A 21078-nucleotide genomic window follows, 5' to 3' on the forward strand; every position below is an offset into this window, starting at 1 on the left:
TCCCTCATGCTGGAGACTCTGCCGAACAGAAGGAACAAGTACTATATACTACAAAACCTGAATACTACACCACCTAAATACTACACATCAGAATAAGACACCACATAAATACTAACCACTCAAATACTATACCATCTAAGAAGAAGAAGAAGAAGAATCTGTAATTGTCATGCAACACACCACACATGCACATGCACACGCACACACACACATGCACATGCACACACACACACACACACACACACACACACACACACACACACACACACACACACACACACACACACACACACATGCTTTGGATGGTGCCGGTGAAATGGTTCCTCTGCATTTAACCATCCAGGCTAGTCCTTCCTCAGGGGGGCAGCCAGGAGCAGTGGGCAGTGTTCGTCGACGCGCCCGGGTAAGTACTACACCATCTAATTTCTAAACCAGCTAAATGTTACACCATCTGAATACAACAGCACTTTAACACAAGGCCACCTAAATAATACCCCACCGAAATACTTCAAAACCTAAATACTACACAATCGTAATAATACACCACCTAAATACTACACCACATGAATACCACACCACCTAAATATTCTACCACCTAAATAATACACCATCTAATTACGATAACACATAAATAATACACCATATAAATACTACACCACCTAAATATTACATCACTTAAATAATACACCACCTAAATACTACACCATCTAAAGACTACACCATCTGAATACTACACAACTTAAACACTACACCACCTACATAATACACCACCGAAATACTATAAATATGCCACCAAAAAAATACACCACATAAACACTACATCACATAAATTCTACACCACCTAAATGCTACACAGCCTGAAAAAACTACACCATCTGAATACTACACCACTTAGGTACGACACCATTCAAATAACACCATCAAATACTTGTCTGAGCCACGTGTTTTCAGTATTTTGTTAATAATTTAATGTGACATTTTCCCAGATTGTGAAGAAATGTAAACATTCCAAAAGGTGTTTCATAATATAATGTAATATAAAATAATATAATATGATATAATATAATCTGATGTAATATAATTTAATATAATATAAAATAATATAATATGATATAAAATAATATAATATGATATAATATAATATAATATAATATGATATAATATAATATAATATAATATGATATAATATAATATAATATGATATAATATAATATGATATAATATAATATAATATAAAATAATATAATATGGTATAATATAATTTTATATGATATAATATAATATAATATAATATAAAATAATTTAATATGGTATAATATAATTTAATATGATAAAATATAATATAATATAATATAATATAATATAATATGATATAATATAATATGATATAATATAATATGATGTAATATAATATAATATAATATAATATAATATAATATAATATAATATAATTAAAATAATATAATATAATATAAAATAATATAATATGGTATAATATAATTTAATATAATATAATATAATATAATATAATATAATGTAATAAAATATAAAATGATATAATATGATATAATATAATATAATATGATATAATATAATATAATATAATATAATATATCATCAAATAATATCATATGATATTATATTATATTATATTATGTAATATAATATTATATAATATAATATAACATAATATTATATTATATTATATTACATTACATTACATTACATTATATTATATTATATCATATTATCAGATAAGATAAACTTTATTAATCCCCCAAAGGGGAATTCCAGTGTTGCAGCAGCAATGACATACATGACAACACACCTATTCAAATTTCAGAACTAAATAAATAAAAAATTGAAATAATAATAATTATATAATAATAATTATAATAGAAATAAATAGAATTAAATAGAATTTAACTAAGTGAAAGGTAAAGCTTAAAAGTGGAAGTTAAATCTAAAGTAAAACATAACATACATTGAACTTTCTTCCTGCTTCCTCATCAGGTTCTGGAAAGTCCTGAGTCCTGGAAAAGCCTGAAGTTGTGTGAGACCAAGTGAAGTTCCCCCAGAAGCTGCCACAATTACATTATAATATAATACAATATAATACAATATTAGATAATATAATATAATATTACATTATAATGTAATATTATATTATATTACATTATTTTAAATAATATTATTATCATAATATATTTAAAATATCATGATATTATATAATGATATTAATAATATCATAATGTAATGTGATAATAATAATAATAATAATAATAATAATAATAATAATAATAATAATAATAATAATAATAATAATAATACAATCATATCTTATTGTCCAGCTCGTGTCTGACACTGACTGAACTAAAGGTAAAGTCTGAATCAAACTTCTGATTAAAATTTGATTGTATTGATCAGATAGTTGTTGACGTTGAAACCCGGATCCATGTTGTTACTCACGTTGGTTCGGATCCTTCCACGGCAGGAGGAGCGATCCGAGGTCCACAGCAGATGTTCTTATAATCTCTTAGATATTCTGTCAAATATTGGATGACATTAATATTTAATATTCCATAAGCGTCCGATCCGCGCTTCCAGATTCACTTGGAAATAAAGTCCGAGTGGAAGATCCAGGATCCGGGACCAAGACCCGGTCTGGGTCTGGTTCTGGGTCTGGGTCTGGTTCTGGGTCTGGTTCTGGTTCTGGTTCTGTGCCTGGGTCTGGTTCTCTGTCTGTGTCTGTGTCCTGGTCTCTCTCTAGTGGACCTGGACCCGGTGTGTCTCCCTCGGGGTCCTGTCTCTCTCTGTGGGTAAAGCTCCCACGCTGCGCTCCTCACGGGGCGCTGCCCTGGAACTGTTGAGCAACACAGAGGAAACCTGATCAGCTTATTGATCAGTGTGGATCAGTGTGAATGATCGATAAGCTGATCAGCTTATTGATCAGTGTGAATGATCGATAAGCTGATCAGCTTTCCAGGAACCACTTTGGTCATCACGCTGTGGGTAAAACTACAATATATTTAACCGTTTAACCATTTAACCGTTTAACTGTTTAACCGTTTAATCGTATAACCGTTTATCAATTGAACTATTTAACTATTTAACTATTTGACTATTTAACCATTTAAACATTCAACTATTTAACTATTTAACCATTTAACCGTTTAACCACTAAACCATTTAACCATTTAACTATTTAACTATTTAACCATTTAACTATTTAACCATTTAACCGTTTAACCACTAAACCATTTAACTATTTAACCATTTAACTATTTAACCATTTAACTATTTAACCGTGTAACTGTTTAACCATTTAACCATTTAACCATTTAACTATTTAACTATTTAACCATTTAACCATTTAACCATTTAGCTATTTAACCATTTAACCATTTAACCATTTAACTATTTAACCGTTTAACTGTTTAACCATTTAACCTTTAACTATGTAACTATTTACTCATTTAACACTTGGAAACACTTCAGACTGTTGTTTTCAGCTGTAGTTTCCACTGAAACAGCTGCAGTGGAGGCAGACCACACACACACACACACACACACACACACACACACACACACACACACACACACCCACACACACCCACACACACACCCACACACACACACACACACACACACACACACACACCACACACACACACACACACACACACACACACACACACACACACACACACACCACACACCACACACACACACACACACACACACACACACACACACACACACCACACACACACACACACACACACACACACACCACACACACACACACACACACACCACACACCACACACACACACACACACACACCACACATACACACACACACACACACACACACACACACACACACACACACACACACACACCCACACACACCCACACACACACCCACACACACACACACACACACACACACACCACACACCACACACACACACACACACACACCACACATACACACACACACCACACACACACACACCACACATACACACACACACACACACACACACACACACACACACACACACACATACACACACACACCCCCCCCCCCACACACACACACACACCACACACACAGACACACACACACACACACACACACACACACACACACACACATACAGTTTTATGATGCATTAAAACATTCTTCCATTTAGTTGATTATGGTTTTAAATGGTTTATTGATACTGGCGCCCAGCAGCTCTTCCACATGTAAAATCAGATTAGTTCAAAACATTTGATTAGTTATTAATTCTAACTAATCAATGAATCAGTTACAACAATCTGAAACATTACAACAGATATGAACAATGTGCTTTAGCAGGTTTTACTGATGCAACCACACGGATTTCAATGAACTAATAATCAGTATCTGATCATAACCGGTCAGCCAATCAATCAGAAGAATATCCCAAAAACACCAAATAATTCACGTAAATCTTTCATATGTGGAGCATGTTACCATGTTTCCATATGTACTCCATATATACTCCACATATCCTCCATAGATACTACATTTTACTCCATATATACTCCATCTATACTCCACATATACTCCATATATACACCACATATTACTCCATATATACTCCATATATACACCAAATGTACTGCATATATACTCCACATATACTCTATATATACACAACATATACTGCATATATACTCCACATATACTCCTTATATACAACACATATACTCCATATATACACCATATATACTCCACATATACTCCATGTATACACCATATGTACTCCATATGTACTCCATATATACACCATATATACTCCACATATGCTCCACAGATACTCCATATATACTCCATATATACACCACATATACTCCATATATACTCCACATATTACCCCACATATACTCCTTAAATACACCACATATACTCCATATATACACCATATATACTCCACATATATTTCATATATACTCCATATATTACTCTATATATACTCCACATATAAACCATATATACTCCATATATACTCTACATATACAGTACACCACATATACCCCATAAATAATCCATATACTGTATACTCCACATATACTCCATATAAATGCAGTACACATGGGTTGTCTGTCTGATCAGGTCTGATCAGTGGGGCTGAAATGGATTCAAGTCTGTGGAACTTGTTTCTTATCTTTGTGACTTTTGGGTTTGGTTTCCCAGTTGGGAAGTAAATTGAGGGAGGACGTAAAATGGAGCTTTTCATCAAACTCTTCCCCTGCACCTCCACCAGACTGGGCAGGACCTCCAGTGTGATGCTCCTCACTACTAAGAGCAGCTGGAAACTTTATTTTTGCTGAACGATGTAATGACGCCTGTGATTGTCTCTTTTTTCTTTAATTCCTGTTTTTTTGAACTCGGTCTCAAACAGACTTCTCAACAAGACGTCCTGGTTCAATAAAACATCACTATTCACTCATTTCATTTTCCTCTGAGACAGAAATAATAAAAAAGAAACTCAACTGAGCAGACTGCTCTTGTGTTCTCCGTTCATTTAGAAATGTAAAAACAAAATTGTGTTTTTGAGGCGTCCTTCAGGTGGACGTCCGTCCAACGAGCCGGAGGAACCAGAGACGTCCTTGAAGACGCCGCGTCCGGAGAGATAAGACCTTATCACGCTCCAGGAGACAGGAAGGAAGCAGGAGAGTGAGAGGAACCTGGAGAGACACTCAACTTCTGAGGAGGATTGTGCTCCAAAGCCTCAAAGACCGGAAAGAAGGAGAGAAATCCAATTATGAAGAAGAAGAAGAAGAAGAAGAAGAGAAATGAAAGCAAATCATGTACATTTTAATTTAAAATTGTGTAGATATTAACATGACAATTTAACATATTGTCATTAATTTGATGCCAATGATGCCAAAGATATTACTTTATCACATATACTGTATATCCATGTAAAAAGGTGTGTATCTGCATTGAATTGTAATTGAATATCGCATTTCTGTTCTAACTCTGCTCTCCAGAAGAAATGTGTAAATTGATTAATCCTGGAGATTAAATAAAATCAAAGTACAGTAAAGTACAGTACAGTGCAGTATAGTATAGTACAGTTCCTACAGTACAATACAGTGCTGTTACAGTACAACAGGAGTTACTATAGTATTGTACAGCATTGTATGGTATAGTACAGTATGGTATGCTATAGTATAGTATAGTACAGTGTAGCAGTTTCTCCCACCACGTGCCTCCAAGTGGTGCGTTCAGGGACCTCCAGCACAGAGGCACAGAAGCCAGGGGGTTGTAAACACCAGTTTGTTGTAGAGACTGGGCCAGCGGGAACAAGCCAGGAGCAGATAGACATGTGTCATGACAGGGCTCCTCTCCTGAGTGAGTGTGGGGATGGGGGTTTCACCTGCTGCTCGTTACACCAACCAACGAGCAACAGGAATGCAGCCACCCTGATCCCAGTCACCTAGATCCAGGTCAGGTGTGGCGGCTTAAACCACACCATCCCCACACCACATATAGTATAGTATAGTATAGAATAGTATAGTGTAGTACAGTACAGTATAGTATTATATAGTATAGTATAGTATAGTTTGGTATAGTATAGTATAGTATGGTATGGTATGGTATAGTATAGTGTAGTGTAGTATAGTATGGTATAGTAAAGTATAGTTTAGCACAGTATAGCATAGTAGAGTATGGTATAGTCTAGTGTTGTATAGTATGGTATAGTATAGCATAGTATGTTATAGTATATTATAAGACAGTATAGTAGGTTATATTATGGTATAGTATAGTATAGTATAGTATAGTATGGTATGGTATGGTATGGTATGGTATGGTATGGTATGGTATAGTGTAGTATAGTATGGTATAGTATAGTATAGTATAGTTTAGTACAGTATAGCATAGTAGAGTATAATATAGTCTAGTGTTGTAAAGTATGGTAGAGTATAGAAGAATAAAGCATAGTATAGTATAGTATAGCATCGTATAGTATAGTATGGTGTGCTATAGTATAGTATAGTATAATATAGTATGACATAGTATAGTACAGTAAAGTATAGTGTAGTATAGCAAAGGATATAGAATAGTATAGTATAGTATAGTATAGTACAGTGTAGTTTAGTATAGAATAGTATGGAATAGTATAGAATGGTATAGTATAGTATGTTATAGTATTTTATAGTATAGCATGGTAAACTATAGTATGGTATAGTATAGCATAGTATGTTTTAGTATATTATAAGACAGTATAGTAGGTTATATTATGGTATGGTATGGTATAGTATAGTATAGTACAGTATAGTATAGTGCAGTATAATATGGTATAGTATAGTATAGTATAGTATAGTATAGTATAGTATAGTATAGTATAGTATGTTAGAGTATGGTATGGTATGGTATGGTATAGTGTGCTGATAGCATGCTGTAGTGTCCTTGAGCAAGACACTTAACCCCTAATTGCTCCTGATGGCTGCGTCCGTCGGTGTTTGAATAATTGTAAGTCGCTTTGGATAAAAGCGTCTGCTAAATGCAATGTAATGTAATGTATAGTATAATACAGCATATTATAATATGGCATAGTATAGTATGGTATCGTATATTGTAGGATAGTGAATAGTAGAATGGAGTATTCACCAATATTTTTACATATTGTTTTACATTTATGTTTCATGTATGCACCGAACACCAAAACAAATTCCTTGTTTGTGTAAACTTACTTGGCAATAAAGACGTGTGCTTTGGTATGGTACAGTATAGTATAGTATACTATACTGTAGTATGGTATAGTATGGTATGGTATGATATGGTATGGTATGGTATAGCATAGTATTGTGTAGCGTAGCACACTAAAGTATAGATTAGCATAGTATAGTGTAATGTAGTATGGTATGGTATAGTATAGTATAGTATAGTATAATATAGTATGGTGTAGTATAGCATAGTACCGTGTGGCACGGTGGCACGGTGGCGCAGTGCATTGCACTGCTGCCTCACAGCAAGAAGGTCCTGGGTTCGATTCCCGCCTGGGGCGCTGTTGGCACCGTGCTCCGGTGGGTTATCTCCCAAATAGGAGCCTTTCTGTGTGGAGTTTGCATGTTCTCCCCGTGCTCACATGGGGCTTCCTCCACCTAACGTCAGTAAGGACCCCCACCAAAAACATGCACCCATCATTATCACCTGGTCCCCGGGCGCGTCCACGTACGCTGCCCACTGCTCCTGGCTGTGCCCCTGGAGGAAGGACAAGCCAGGATGGTTCAATGCAGAGAATCCATTTCACCAGCACCATCAAAAGCATGTGCATGTGTGTGTGTGTGTGTGCAAGCATGTGTTGTAGTGTGGTGTGTTGCGTGATAAATAAAGACTGTTTCTTCTTCTTCTATAATATAGTATAAAATGGTATGGTATGGTATAGTATAGTATGGTGTAGTATAGCATAGTATAATATAATATAGTATGGTATAGTATAGTATAGTATAGTATGGTGTAGTATAGCATAGTATAATATAATATCGTATAAAATGGTATAGTATAGTATGGTATAGTAGAGTATAACATAGTATAGCATGGTATGGTATAGTATAGTATGGTATGGTATGGTATAGTAGAGTATAACATAGTATAGCATGGTATAGTATAGTATAGTATGGTATGGTATGGTATAGTAGAGTATAACATAGTATAGCATGGTATGGTATAGTATAGTATAGTATGGTATGGTATAGTAGAGTATAACATAGTATAGCATGGTATAGTATAGTATAGTATGGTATGGTATGGTATAGTAGAGTATAACATAGTATAGCATGGTATGGTATAGTATAGTATAGTATGGTATGGTATAGTAGAGTATAACATAGTATAGCATGGTATAGTATAGTATAGTATGGTATGGTATGGTATAGTAGAGTATAACATAGTATAGCATGGTATGGTATGGTATGGTATAGTAGAGTATAACATAGTATAGCATGGTATGGTATAGTATAGTATAGTATAGTATAGTATGGTATAGTAGAGTATAACATAGTATAGCATGGTATAGTATAGTATAGTATGGTATAGTAGAGTATAACATAGTATAGCATGGTATAGTATAGTATGGTATGGTATGGTATAGTAGAGTATAACATAGTATAGCATGGTATAGTATAGTATAGTATGGTATAGTATGGTATAGTAGAGTATAACATAGTATAGCATGGTATGGTATAGTATAGTAGAGTATAACATAGTATAGCATGGTATGGTATAGTATAGTATAGTATAGTATAGTATGGTATAGTAGAGTATAACATAGTATAGCATGGTATGGTATAGTATAGTATGGTATGGTATGGTATAGTAGAGTATAACATAGTATAGCATGGTATAGTATAGTATAGTATGGTATGGTATGGTATAGTAGAGTATAACATAGTATAGCATGGTATAGTATAGTATAGTATAGTATAGTATGGTATGGTATGGTATAGTAGAGTATAACATAGTATAGCATGGTATAGTATAGTATAGTATGGTATGGTATGGTATAGTAGAGTATAACATAGTATAGCATGGTATGGTATAGTATAGTATAGTATGGTATGGTATAGTAGAGTATAACATAGTATAGCATGGTATAGTATAGTATAGTATGGTATGGTATGGTATAGTAGAGTATAACATAGTATAGCATGGTATGGTATAGTATAGTATGGTATGGTATGGTATAGTAGAGTATAACATAGTATAGCATGGTATGGTATAGTATAGTATAGTATAGTATAGTATGGTATAGTAGAGTATAACATAGTATAGCATGGTATAGTATAGTATAGTATAGTATAGTATAGTATGGTATAGTAGAGTATAACATATAATAGCATGGTATGGTATAGTATAGTATGGTATGGTATGGTATAGTAGAGTATAACATAGTATAGCATGGTATAGTATAGTATAGTATGGTATAGTATGGTATAGTAGAGTATAACATAGTATAGCATGGTATGGTATAGTATAGTAGAGTATAACATAGTATAGCATGGTATGGTATAGTATAGTATAGTATAGTATAGTATGGTATAGTAGAGTATAACATAGTATAGCATGGTATAGTATAGTATAGTATAGTATAGTATGGTATAGTAGAGTATAACATAGTATAGCATGGTATGGTATAGTATAGTATGGTATGGTATGGTATAGTAGAGTATAACATAGTATAGCATGGTATAGTATAGTATAGTATGGTATGGTATGGTATAGTAGAGTATAACATAGTATAGCATGGTATAGTATAGTATAGTATAGTATAGTATGGTATAGTAGAGTATAACATAGTATAGCATGGTATAGTATAGTATAGTATAGTATAGTATGGTATAGTAGAGTATAACATAGTATAGCATGGTATGGTATAGTATAGTATGGTATGGTATGGTATAGTATAGTATAGTATAGTATAATATAGTATGGTGTAGTATAGCATAGTATAATATAATATCGTATAAAATGGTATAGTATAGTATGGTATAGTAGAGTATAACATAGTATAGCATGGTATAGTATAGTATAGTATGGTATGGTATGGTATAGTAGAGTATAACATAGTATAGCATGGTATGGTATAGTATAGTATAGTATAGTATAGTATGGTATAGTAGAGTATAACATAGTATAGCATGGTATAGTATAGTATAGTATAGTATAGTATAGTATGGTATAGTAGAGTATAACATAGTATAGCATGGTATGGTATAGTATAGTATGGTATGGTATGGTATAGTAGAGTATAACATAGTATAGCATGGTATAGTATAGTATAGTATGGTATAGTATGGTATAGTAGAGTATAACATAGTATAGCATGGTATGGTATAGTATAGTAGAGTATAACATAGTATAGCATGGTATGGTATAGTATAGTATAGTATAGTATAGTATAGTATAGTATGGTATAGTAGAGTATAACATAGTATAGCATGGTATAGTATAGTATAGTATAGTATAGTATGGTATAGTAGAGTATAACATAGTATAGCATGGTATGGTATAGTATAGTATGGTATGGTATGGTATAGTAGAGTATAACATAGTGTAGCATGGTATAGTATAGTATAGTATGGTATGGTATGGTATAGTAGAGTATAACATAGTATAGCATGGTATAGTATAGTATAGTATAGTATAGTATGGTATAGTAGAGTATAACATAGTATAGCATGGTATAGTATAGTATAGTATAGTATAGTATGGTATAGTAGAGTATAACATAGTATAGCATGGTATGGTATAGTATAGTATGGTATGGTATAGTATAGTATAGTATAGTATAATATAGTATGGTGTAGTATAGCATAGTATAATATAATATCGTATAAAATGGTATAGTATAGTATGGTATAGTAGAGTATAACATAGTATAGCATGGTATAGTATAGTATAGTATAGTATAGTATAGTATGGTATAGTAGAGTATAACATAGTATAGCATGGTATAGTATAGTATAGTATGGTATGGTATGGTATAGTAGAGTATAACATAGTATAGCATGGTATAGTATAGTATAGTATGGTATGGTATGGTATAGTAGAGTATAACATAGTATAGTATGGTATGGTATAGTATAGTATGGTATGGTATGGTATAGTAGAGTATAACATAGTATAGTATGGTATGGTATAGTATAGTATGGTATGGTATGGTATAGTAGAGTATAACATAGTATAGTATGGTATGGTATAGTATAGTATGGTATGGTATGGTATAGTAGAGTATAACATAGTATAGCATGGTATGGTATAGTATAGTATGGTATGGTATAGTATAGTATAGTATAATATAGTATGGTGTAGTATAGCATAGTATAATATAATATCGTATAAAATGGTATAGTATAGTATGGTATAGTAGAGTATAACATAGTATAGCATGGTATAGTATAGTATAGTATGGTATAGTAGAGTATAACATAGTATAGCATGGTATGGTATAGTATAGTATGGTATGGTATGGTATAGTAGAGTATAACATAGTATAGCATGGTATAGTATAGTATAGTATGGTATAGTAGAGTATAACATAGTATAGCATGGTATAGTATAGTATAGTATGGTATGGTATGGTATAGTAGAGTATAACATAGTATAGCATGGTATAGTATAGTATAGTATAGTATGGTATGGTATAGTAGAGTATAACATAGTATAGCATGGTATGGTATAGTATAGTATAGTATAGTATGGTATAGTAGAGTATAACATAGTATAGCATGGTATGGTATAGTATAGTATGGTATGGTATGGTATAGTAGAGTATAACATAGTATAGCATGGTATAGTATAGTATAGTAGTATATTTTTGACAACACCACGTTTGAAGGACATTAATAAAGAACCAGATCAGATCTTCGTGACGTCGACATCAGTCACGTGGTTTTGTTGCGGTGGGTCACGTGTTCCACGTGTTTCGGGAAGTAAGATGGCAACGGGTCACGTGATTTGTGTTGCAGGAAGTAAGATGGCGTCTCAGTCCGTGCTATCAGAGTCCGCTGCGGGTTGGTCCATCTTCTGCTTCTTCCTGCTGGTAAGGACCGAGCATGCGGTGGGTGTTAGAGGGGGGAGCCAGCCCGGTGACCCGGGAGGCGGGAAGAGGGCTCCACTGAACACTGGAACCCCAGGGGAGAGAGAAGCGGAGCTAACGTTAGCCTAGCCTTCGAGTAGCTTTAGCCTCCTTACTGTGGAAATCAGCGTTTCACTGCATTGTGACAAAGGAGGAGGATGTGGGATCAGTTGTTCATGTGCAGAACGGCCCAGTGTAGATTATTACTATTATCTTATACAACACTGACCACCAGCATGGTATATACATGTGTGTGTGTGTGTGTGTGTGTATATATATACACTACTCACAAAAAGTTAGGGATATTTGGCTTCTGGGTGTAATTTATGGAAAATGTAAAAAGTTCACGCTACAGGGATAAGATATGAGGAAAGTAGAGCATTTAAGTGGAAGATGCAATGGTCATTTCCTCATCTCAAACAATGTATTGAAACAAAAGCCAACAACAGTGGTGGGTTTACTACAACAACAAATGTCAATGTCTCAATAACCATGTGCCCTTGATCATCAATTACAGCTTGACAAGGACGTCTCATGCTGTTCACAAGTCAACTTATTGTCTGCTGAGGCCTGGCCCCCCACTCTTCTTGAAGGGGGCCCTCAGGTCATTGAGGTTCTGGGGTACAGAGTTAGGGGCCTCTACACGGCCACTCAGCTGATCCCATAGGTTTTCTATGGATTCAGGTCTGGAGAAAGTGCAGGCCACTCCATTTGAGGTGCTCCAGTCTCCAGCAGCCGTTCCCTAATGATGCCACCTCCATGAGCTGGAGCATTGTCGTCCATGAAGATGAAATGAGGCCTGTGTTGTTCATGCAGGGGCACAATGACTGGATGAATGTCATCATTCAGGTAGTATGGGCTTGTCACGGTACCATTCATTTACATTTACATTACATTTAGTCATTTGGCAGACGCTTTTATCCAAAGCGACTTACAAGGGAGAATAACATTCAGCTACATTGCGACAGAGATTAGTGTAACAACAACATTGGTGTAACAATAAATACTGCAAGGTGGTGCAAAGTAATTGTAGATTAGGACAGGAGGTACTCACTGAAGAGCTGGGTCTTCAGGTGCTTCTTAAAGACAGAGAGGGAGGTCCCCGCTCTGGTCATTTTTGGCAGCTCGTTCCACCAACGTGGAACTACAAATGAGAATAGCCTGGATTGCCGTGGCTGTATGGCCGGCAGAGCCAGGCCACGCTCATTTGACGAGCGCAGCATCCGGGGGGCAACATGTGCTCGTACAAGAGCATTTAAGTAGGCGGGAGCATTCCCAACAATCACTCTGTAGGCCAGCATAAGAGACTTGAACTTGATGCGGGCGGCTACAGGTAACCAGTGGAGCTCGATGAGCAGCGGAGTGACATGTGCCCTCTTTGGCTGGTTGAACACCAGTCGCGCCGCCGCCGCCGCCCATTCACAAAGTGTAGGGCAGTTGTGTATTGACTAGACACACCTGCCCACACTCCACCACACCACCACCACCACCGCCAAAGGCTCGTCTGGTGACAACAGTGGCTGATGCATAGCGCTCTCCTTGACGTCTCCAACATCGTTGGCGGCCATCATTTCTGCTCAACTTGAATCGACTTTCATCAGAGAACAGCACTGAGGCCCCTGGTCCCTCGTCCAGCGTCAACGCTCCCTGGCCCCTGCAAGACGATGATGGCTGTGCCTGGTGGTGTAGTCAGGTACCCTTGCAGGTCGTCTAGCATGCAGACCACACTGATGTCAACGGTTTTGAATGGTCTGACGTGACACTTGGTGCCTCTCACCTCCCTTAAATGTGCCTGGAGTTGAGTGGCATCATCATGCGGTTGCGCAGGGCACTGTTCACATGAAGCGCTCATCAGTGCGGGATGTGGCCAAAGGACGTCCACTTCTATGCCTTTCTGTGACTCTTCCAGTCTCTGTATCTCTGTTGCAACCTGCTGATGACACTCTGTGACACTCTAAGCTCAGTGGCCACTTCCCTCTGACAACATCCTGTTTGAAGCCTCGCAAGGCGAGGTGCTGTTGATCAGTTGTTAGGGGTCCTCTTGGTCTCATGATGTCAACATGTGAACAGCATAATGAAGAGGACTGTTAAAATACCAATTCTAATTGAACCAGGAAATGTATTGGTGGATTCAAGGATCAAACACCTGTTGTGAATTTTGCCGTTCAGCTCCTTGTTAGAGAACCTCAAGTTGTGCAAAAAGTACTGAAACATTGAACAGTTGGACACGTGCATTCACAAGTTTAGAGAAGGTCAAATTAAGTTCACCTGTAAAGGTTATAGTGCATTATAGGTTCATCCTGAAATTTCACCCGAAAGCTGAATATCCCTAACTTTTTGTGAGAAGTGTCTGTGTGTGTGTGTGTGTGTGTGTGTGTGTGTGTATATATATATATATATATATATATATATGTATATATATATATATATATATATATATATATATATATATATATATATATATATGTATGTGTACAGAAGAGCCATCAATTGACGTTTAAAACTGGAACATTAAAAAAAGAATTTGTTAAAATGATTAATTTGCCTCAAGCCAACTGATGGAAGCGCCTAATTAACATGCTATTCATTGTGACATCACAAACGTTGGCCACCAACGTTCTCTTTAAATTTGGGTGGAAACATTAGATTGTGGAAAGAATGATTTTACAAAAAGATGGCGATCTGCTCAAACACCTGTGACCAGGTCATTGTGTAATCATTGTGACAGCTCTAGTATTACTGTCATTTAAGACTTGACTTCCGGATGCACCGTAGTAAGGTCCGCCGGCAATGGCTCGGCATTCAAGTCTTAGTTTTGTGTTTATTATTATTTGTTTTGTTCTCATTTTTGCATGATAGTGCAGTGCGTGCAAAAATAAGAAAATGCATTAATGACTATCGCCCGCAGCACTGACCTCTACCATCTTGAAGGGCTTCGAGCGGCTAGTCAGAACCCACATCTGCTCCTCCTTTCCTGACATCCTGGACCCCCTTCGATTTGCATATTGCCCGAACAGATCTACGGACGATGCCATCGCCCTGGCAGTGCACACCACTTTTTCCCACCTGGACAAGGGCAACACATACGTGAGGATGCTGTTTGTAGATTACAGCTCAGCATTCAACACAATTGTGCCCACTAAGCTTGTTCTCAAGCTCAGGATCCCGGGTCTTAACACCTCCCTCTGTAACTGGATCCTGGATTTCCTGACGGGCAGACCCCAGGTGGTGAGAATGGGGAAACCTCTCCTCCTCTGCACTGACCCTGAGCACTGGCGCCCCGCAGGGCTGTGTACTCTGTCCCCTCCTGTACGCCCTGTTCACACATGACAGTGTGGCCAGGCGCAGCACCAACACCATGGTGGTGTCGACGACACCACCATCCTAGGTCTCACCTCCAACAACGATGAGTCCTCCTACAGAGAGGAGGTCAGCGTCTTGGCAACATGGTGCCAGGATAACAACCTCTCTCTCTCAACGTCTGCAAGATTAAAGAGATGATCGTAGACTACAGGAAATGACAGCTGGGGGGCACGCCCCCATCCACATTGACTGAGCCGCAGTGGAGAGAATCCCCTGCATTAAGTTCCTCGATGTGTTCATCAGTGATGACCTCTCCTGGTCCAGGCTATCGGAAGCGGCAATAAAAACTGCCCAAAAGCGCCTTTTCTTCCTGAGGAGACTGAAGAAGTTTGGCATGTCTGTCAGGACTCTCACCAGCTTCTACCGATGGACCATTGAGAGCATTCTCACTGGCTGCATCACCGCCTGGTACGACAGCTGCTCCGCTGCTGATCGCAAGGCGCTCCAGAGGGCGGTGAAGACAGTGGAGCGCATCATTGGCTGCCACCTCCCCTTCGTGCAAGGCATCTACCGCACACGCTGCCTTAGAAAAGCATGGAAAATCATAAAGGACTACAGCCACCCAGGCTACGGACTGTTCAGGCTGCTGCCGTCTGGTAAACATTACCGGAGCATCCGGGCACGGACGACCAGACTCACAAACAGTTTTTATCCTCAGGCCATCAGGCCTTTCAACCTGCAACATCTGTAGTCACCTATGTAAATTAAATGTATCACCACAACTACATGTACATATCCAGCGGCACTCCTTCACTTTATATTTATATCTATATCTTGTGCAATAGACTGATCTATTTCTGTTGGAACTGCTACAATTGTTAGTTTCTGTTTAAGGATTATTTTCTTATTTTAATTTTATGTACATACACTGCCACCTCTTGCCCTTATTTGTAACTCGACTCTCACTTTTTTATGTTTTTTATATTATTTCCTATTTAAATTTTTTATTTCCTCCTTATCTTTGCCTTGTTATTTTATCTTTTTATGCCCACGACGTAGTTGTTGCCTGTCATGCCCTAAGAATATCATTGTCCCAAATGATCTTGTGTTGTACTGTACACTAATAAAACACTTTGAACTTTCAACAGTTAAACTGCTTCTCCAGTGAGTGTGCTGCTGTAGTTTGAACTGATCCAGATGCAGCCCCAGGCACCTTCCTGCTGTGTGAAAGTGTCCCTGGTTCTTCTGAATGGACCCTATTTAGATGCAGGACCAGCAGAGGCTTAGTCTACGGCTCTAATTGATCCTGTGTGAATGGCAGGGCGGTGTTGCCGTGGCCTCCATGCTCGTGGCCAGGAATACCACCTTGTCCTCATCTAACTCTTCCTTTGTTATCAGGCTAATAAGTCTTCAGTCTGTCGCTCGGAAAAAAACCCCAAAAACTTCTGATGTGTGTTCAGAATGACATCGGAGAGGCATAAATCAGCCTATCCATTAATCAATGAAAACACCCTTAAAATGGCCCCATTACAGAACGATTTTCCTGCTGCGATAAATAAATCAACTGTGCAGTCTGAGATTGTTCTATCTCAGGCTCAGTAGTCTAGTAATCTGGTAGTCTGGTAATCTGTTAGTCTAGTAGTCTGGTAATCTGTTAGTCTAGTAATCTGGTAATCTGGTAGTCTAGCTTTTTGGTACTGTAGTAATCTGGTAGTCTAGTAATCTTGGCTGGTCTAGTAACCATTGCAGGTCTGGTAATCTAGCAGGTCTAGCAATCTTGCAGGTCTAGTAATATTGGCTGATCTAGTAATCTAGCTGGTCTAGTAATCCAGCAGGTCTAGTAATCTAGAAGGTCTAGTAATGTGGTAGTCTGGTAATTTGGCAAATCTAGTGATCTGGTAGTTGTTGGAGAATTCTCAATGCGTGGTCGGTGAAGTTAATCTGCCCACTACTGGCAAACAGAGTAAAGATATTGATTCTGCGGAATAAAGAGAAAGATACAGTGATCTGATCAGTATGCGCTTGCTTCTGGCGAAGATGGCTTTATCCCAATGAAAGGTTGTGTGCCATTGGTCAGGTTTCATTTACAAGATTATGCCCCCTCAATCATATCCCCGGGTGTTTCTCTCATACAATGGTTTAACAGTCAAACTCAGGTCACAGATACAATTTTACTGTGCTATGAAACAAACCACAATTTTCTGTCCAGTCCCCTCGGGCTACCCTTATCTTCACACAAGGTTGAGTGAAAATGGAATGCGGTCTGGTCTTTACAATACAGTATGGCATTAACTGAAAAGCAGCCTCTTCATATGAGCTCTGAGAGACTCATTAAAAACCCCAAGGCAATGTGTTTTAAAAGCAACATAACATACAAAAAAGGCTATTGTCCTCTATAAAACACCGTTCAAGGAATTGATCATCTGCATTTTTCTCTCACAGGTCTAGTAATCTGGCAGGTCTAGTAATGTATTCTGTAATTTAGTAGTCTATTAATCTCAGTTGGTCTAGTAATCTCAGTTGGTCTAGTAATCTGGCAGGTCTAGTAATCTAGTAAACTAGTAATCTTGGTTGGTAATCTAGTAATCTGGCAAATATAGTTATCTAGTAGTCTAGTTATCTGGCAGGTCTGGTAATCTGATAGTATCTAGTAGAGTAGTAGTGCTTTCATCACCAAAAGGTTGCTTGTATGTTTCCATGGTTTCACTGACCCTACCAGTTTGGTTTTTATGAACATTTTTGAAGTCGCATAAATGAACAAACAATATACCTTAACTAAGACATGTGCGCATAGATGTTTACTTACTAGGTCTTTGCATACATACACAAATACACAATGAAAGTACACCTGAGACAATTCAAAACTCTTTGCACTGCAGCTAAAATAGACTTTTATTAGTGGAAGTACAGACTTGATGCAGGGCTAATAGGGGGTCAAGACACTCTGAAGGAAAAGCAACTTGATGGATGAAATTCTTTGACTCATGAAAGATGGATGATCTAATGGAGAAAAACAGATTTTACATCAATTGTTGTAATGAGTAAACGAACAGTCTGAGACCTTGTTAGGACAGACAGTCTCCGAACCGTCTATCCATCTATCTATCTATTATCGATCATCGATCATCCATCTATCTATTTATCACTCTCCCCATCTCTCTCCAGCTGATCCTTGCCTTCTGTTGGGTCTACATCCGTAAGTATCAGAGTCGTCAGGAGAGTGAGGTGGTTTCCACGGTGACGGCGATCTGTGCCCTGGCCGTGGCTCTCATCACCTCTGCTCTGCTTCCTGTCGACATCTTCCTGGTGTCCTTCCTCAAGAACCCTGACGGGACCTTCAAGGTGAGTCGTTCCACTTAATTATTGTTCATTTATTTCCTTCTTTAGCTCCGGTTCCATCCTCTCTTTCAAACAGGTGTTGTTCTTATAACCTGATAGAGGAGGCATGCAGCCACTGCAAGGATGAAAGCAACAAAAAAACAAACCGACACTAGGAACCAGAATTATGAACCTAAACCACGAACCTAAACTACTAAACTATGAGCCAAAACTACTAAACTACAAACCAAAACTACAAATGTAAACTACGTACTGAAACCATAAAATTATTAACCAAAACTACGAACCAAAACGACTAAACTACGAACCGAAACTACAAATTTAAACTACGTATCAAAACTACTAAACTAAGTACCGAAACTACTAAACAACAAACAGAAACTCGTAAACTATGAAGAAAAACTACTAAACTACGAACCAAAACTACTAAATTATGAACCGAAACTACTAAACTACGGACTGTGGCTAAAGGGAAAGGTGCTCTGGATTTTCCTGAGGTTGTGCAGTGTTTATATGGCTGCGGGTCCTTTTCCACTGCTTGGAGGCGCTACGATATAATACCAACCTCATACACCAGAACTAATTGGTACAAGTCTCGTGCACTTACCGGAGTACACACACAAACCGTTTAAAGTTATAGCGCAGTATCAAGCAACCATGGTTCTGAACCGTAAGCTTTTCCTTGTAATACCGTGCCCACACTATAGATTTATGTTGCATAATTGAAGATGTAAACTTTAATTCACCCTCACCTTATCACCTCACCCTCACCTTTCTACGATCCCTGTTCACAGCGTCAGCGGCAGAACTGCTTAACGGCGATATTTTACCGGGTGTCATGACATTTCACTGCATATATGTACGACCGTATGTGTATGTATGTGACAAATAATCTCTGGTACTTGAACTTGAACTTTTACGACACGGTGCTTACGTTACTTGCGCATTCATAGGAGCAAATGGGCCTTCGGAATTACTCAATAGATGGATTATTTTAGCATTTGGCCGTCCGCTACAATGCGGTGGTAATGTAAGGGGAGGTTAATTAAAGTTTACGTATTAAATTGTATAAATAATTGGTATTATGATATTAACTCACTGGCCACTTTATTTGGTACACCTTGCTAGTACTGGGTTGGACCCCCTTTTACCTTCATAACTGCCTTAATTCTTTGTGGCATAGATTCAACAGGGTGTTGGAAACATTCCTCAGAGATTTTGGTCCATATTGACAAGACAGCATCACGCAGTTGCTGCAGATTTGTCGGCTGCACCTCCATGATGCCAAGCTCCCGTTCTACCACATCCCAAAGGTGCTCTATTGGATTGAGATCTGGTGATCTGGTGATCTCGTTCCCAAGAAAATTACCCAAATTCTGACCCTACCATCTAATGTCGCAGCTGAAATCGAGACTCATCAGACCAGGCAACATTTTTCCAATCTTCTATTGTCCATATTTGGTGAGCCTGTGCGAATTGTAGCCTCAGTTTCCTGTTGTGAACTGATAGGAGTGGCACCCGGTGTGGTCTTCTGCTGCTGTAGCCCATCTGCTCTCAGGTTCTACGTGTTGTGCGTTCAGAGGTGCTATTCTGCAAACCTTGGTTGTAACCAGTGGTTATTTGAGTTACTGTTGCCTTTCTATCGTCTCGAACCAGTCTACCCATTCTCCTCTGACATCAACAATGCATTTTCGTCCACACAACTGCCGGATACACAAGTGGATATTTTCTCTTTTTTCGGACCATTCTCTGATTGGCTATTCGTGTTAACAAGCAATTGAACAGGTGCACCCAATAAAGTGGCCAGTGAGTG

The 21078-nt window shown here is 37.6% G+C and overlaps 1 protein-coding gene across 1 annotated transcript in view; it reads left to right on the forward strand.

The window, feature by feature from the left end:
* Positions 1-12489: 12489 nt before the first annotated feature.
* lmbrd1 (LMBR1 domain containing 1) overlaps positions 12490-21078 on the forward strand; it is a 65957-nt gene continuing 57368 nt past the window's right edge. Inside the window, exons 1-2 of the mRNA XM_080016087.1 lie at positions 12490-12587; positions 19092-19268. Of these exons, the coding sequence (XP_079872213.1) occupies positions 12522-12587; positions 19092-19268 (243 nt within the window). The 5' untranslated portion in view covers positions 12490-12521. The remainder of the gene's footprint in view (positions 12588-19091; positions 19269-21078) is intronic.

This window comes from Zeus faber (genome assembly GCF_960531495.2).
Source record: "Zeus faber genome assembly, chromosome: 16".
Lineage (NCBI taxonomy): Eukaryota > Metazoa > Chordata > Actinopteri > Zeiformes > Zeidae > Zeus > Zeus faber.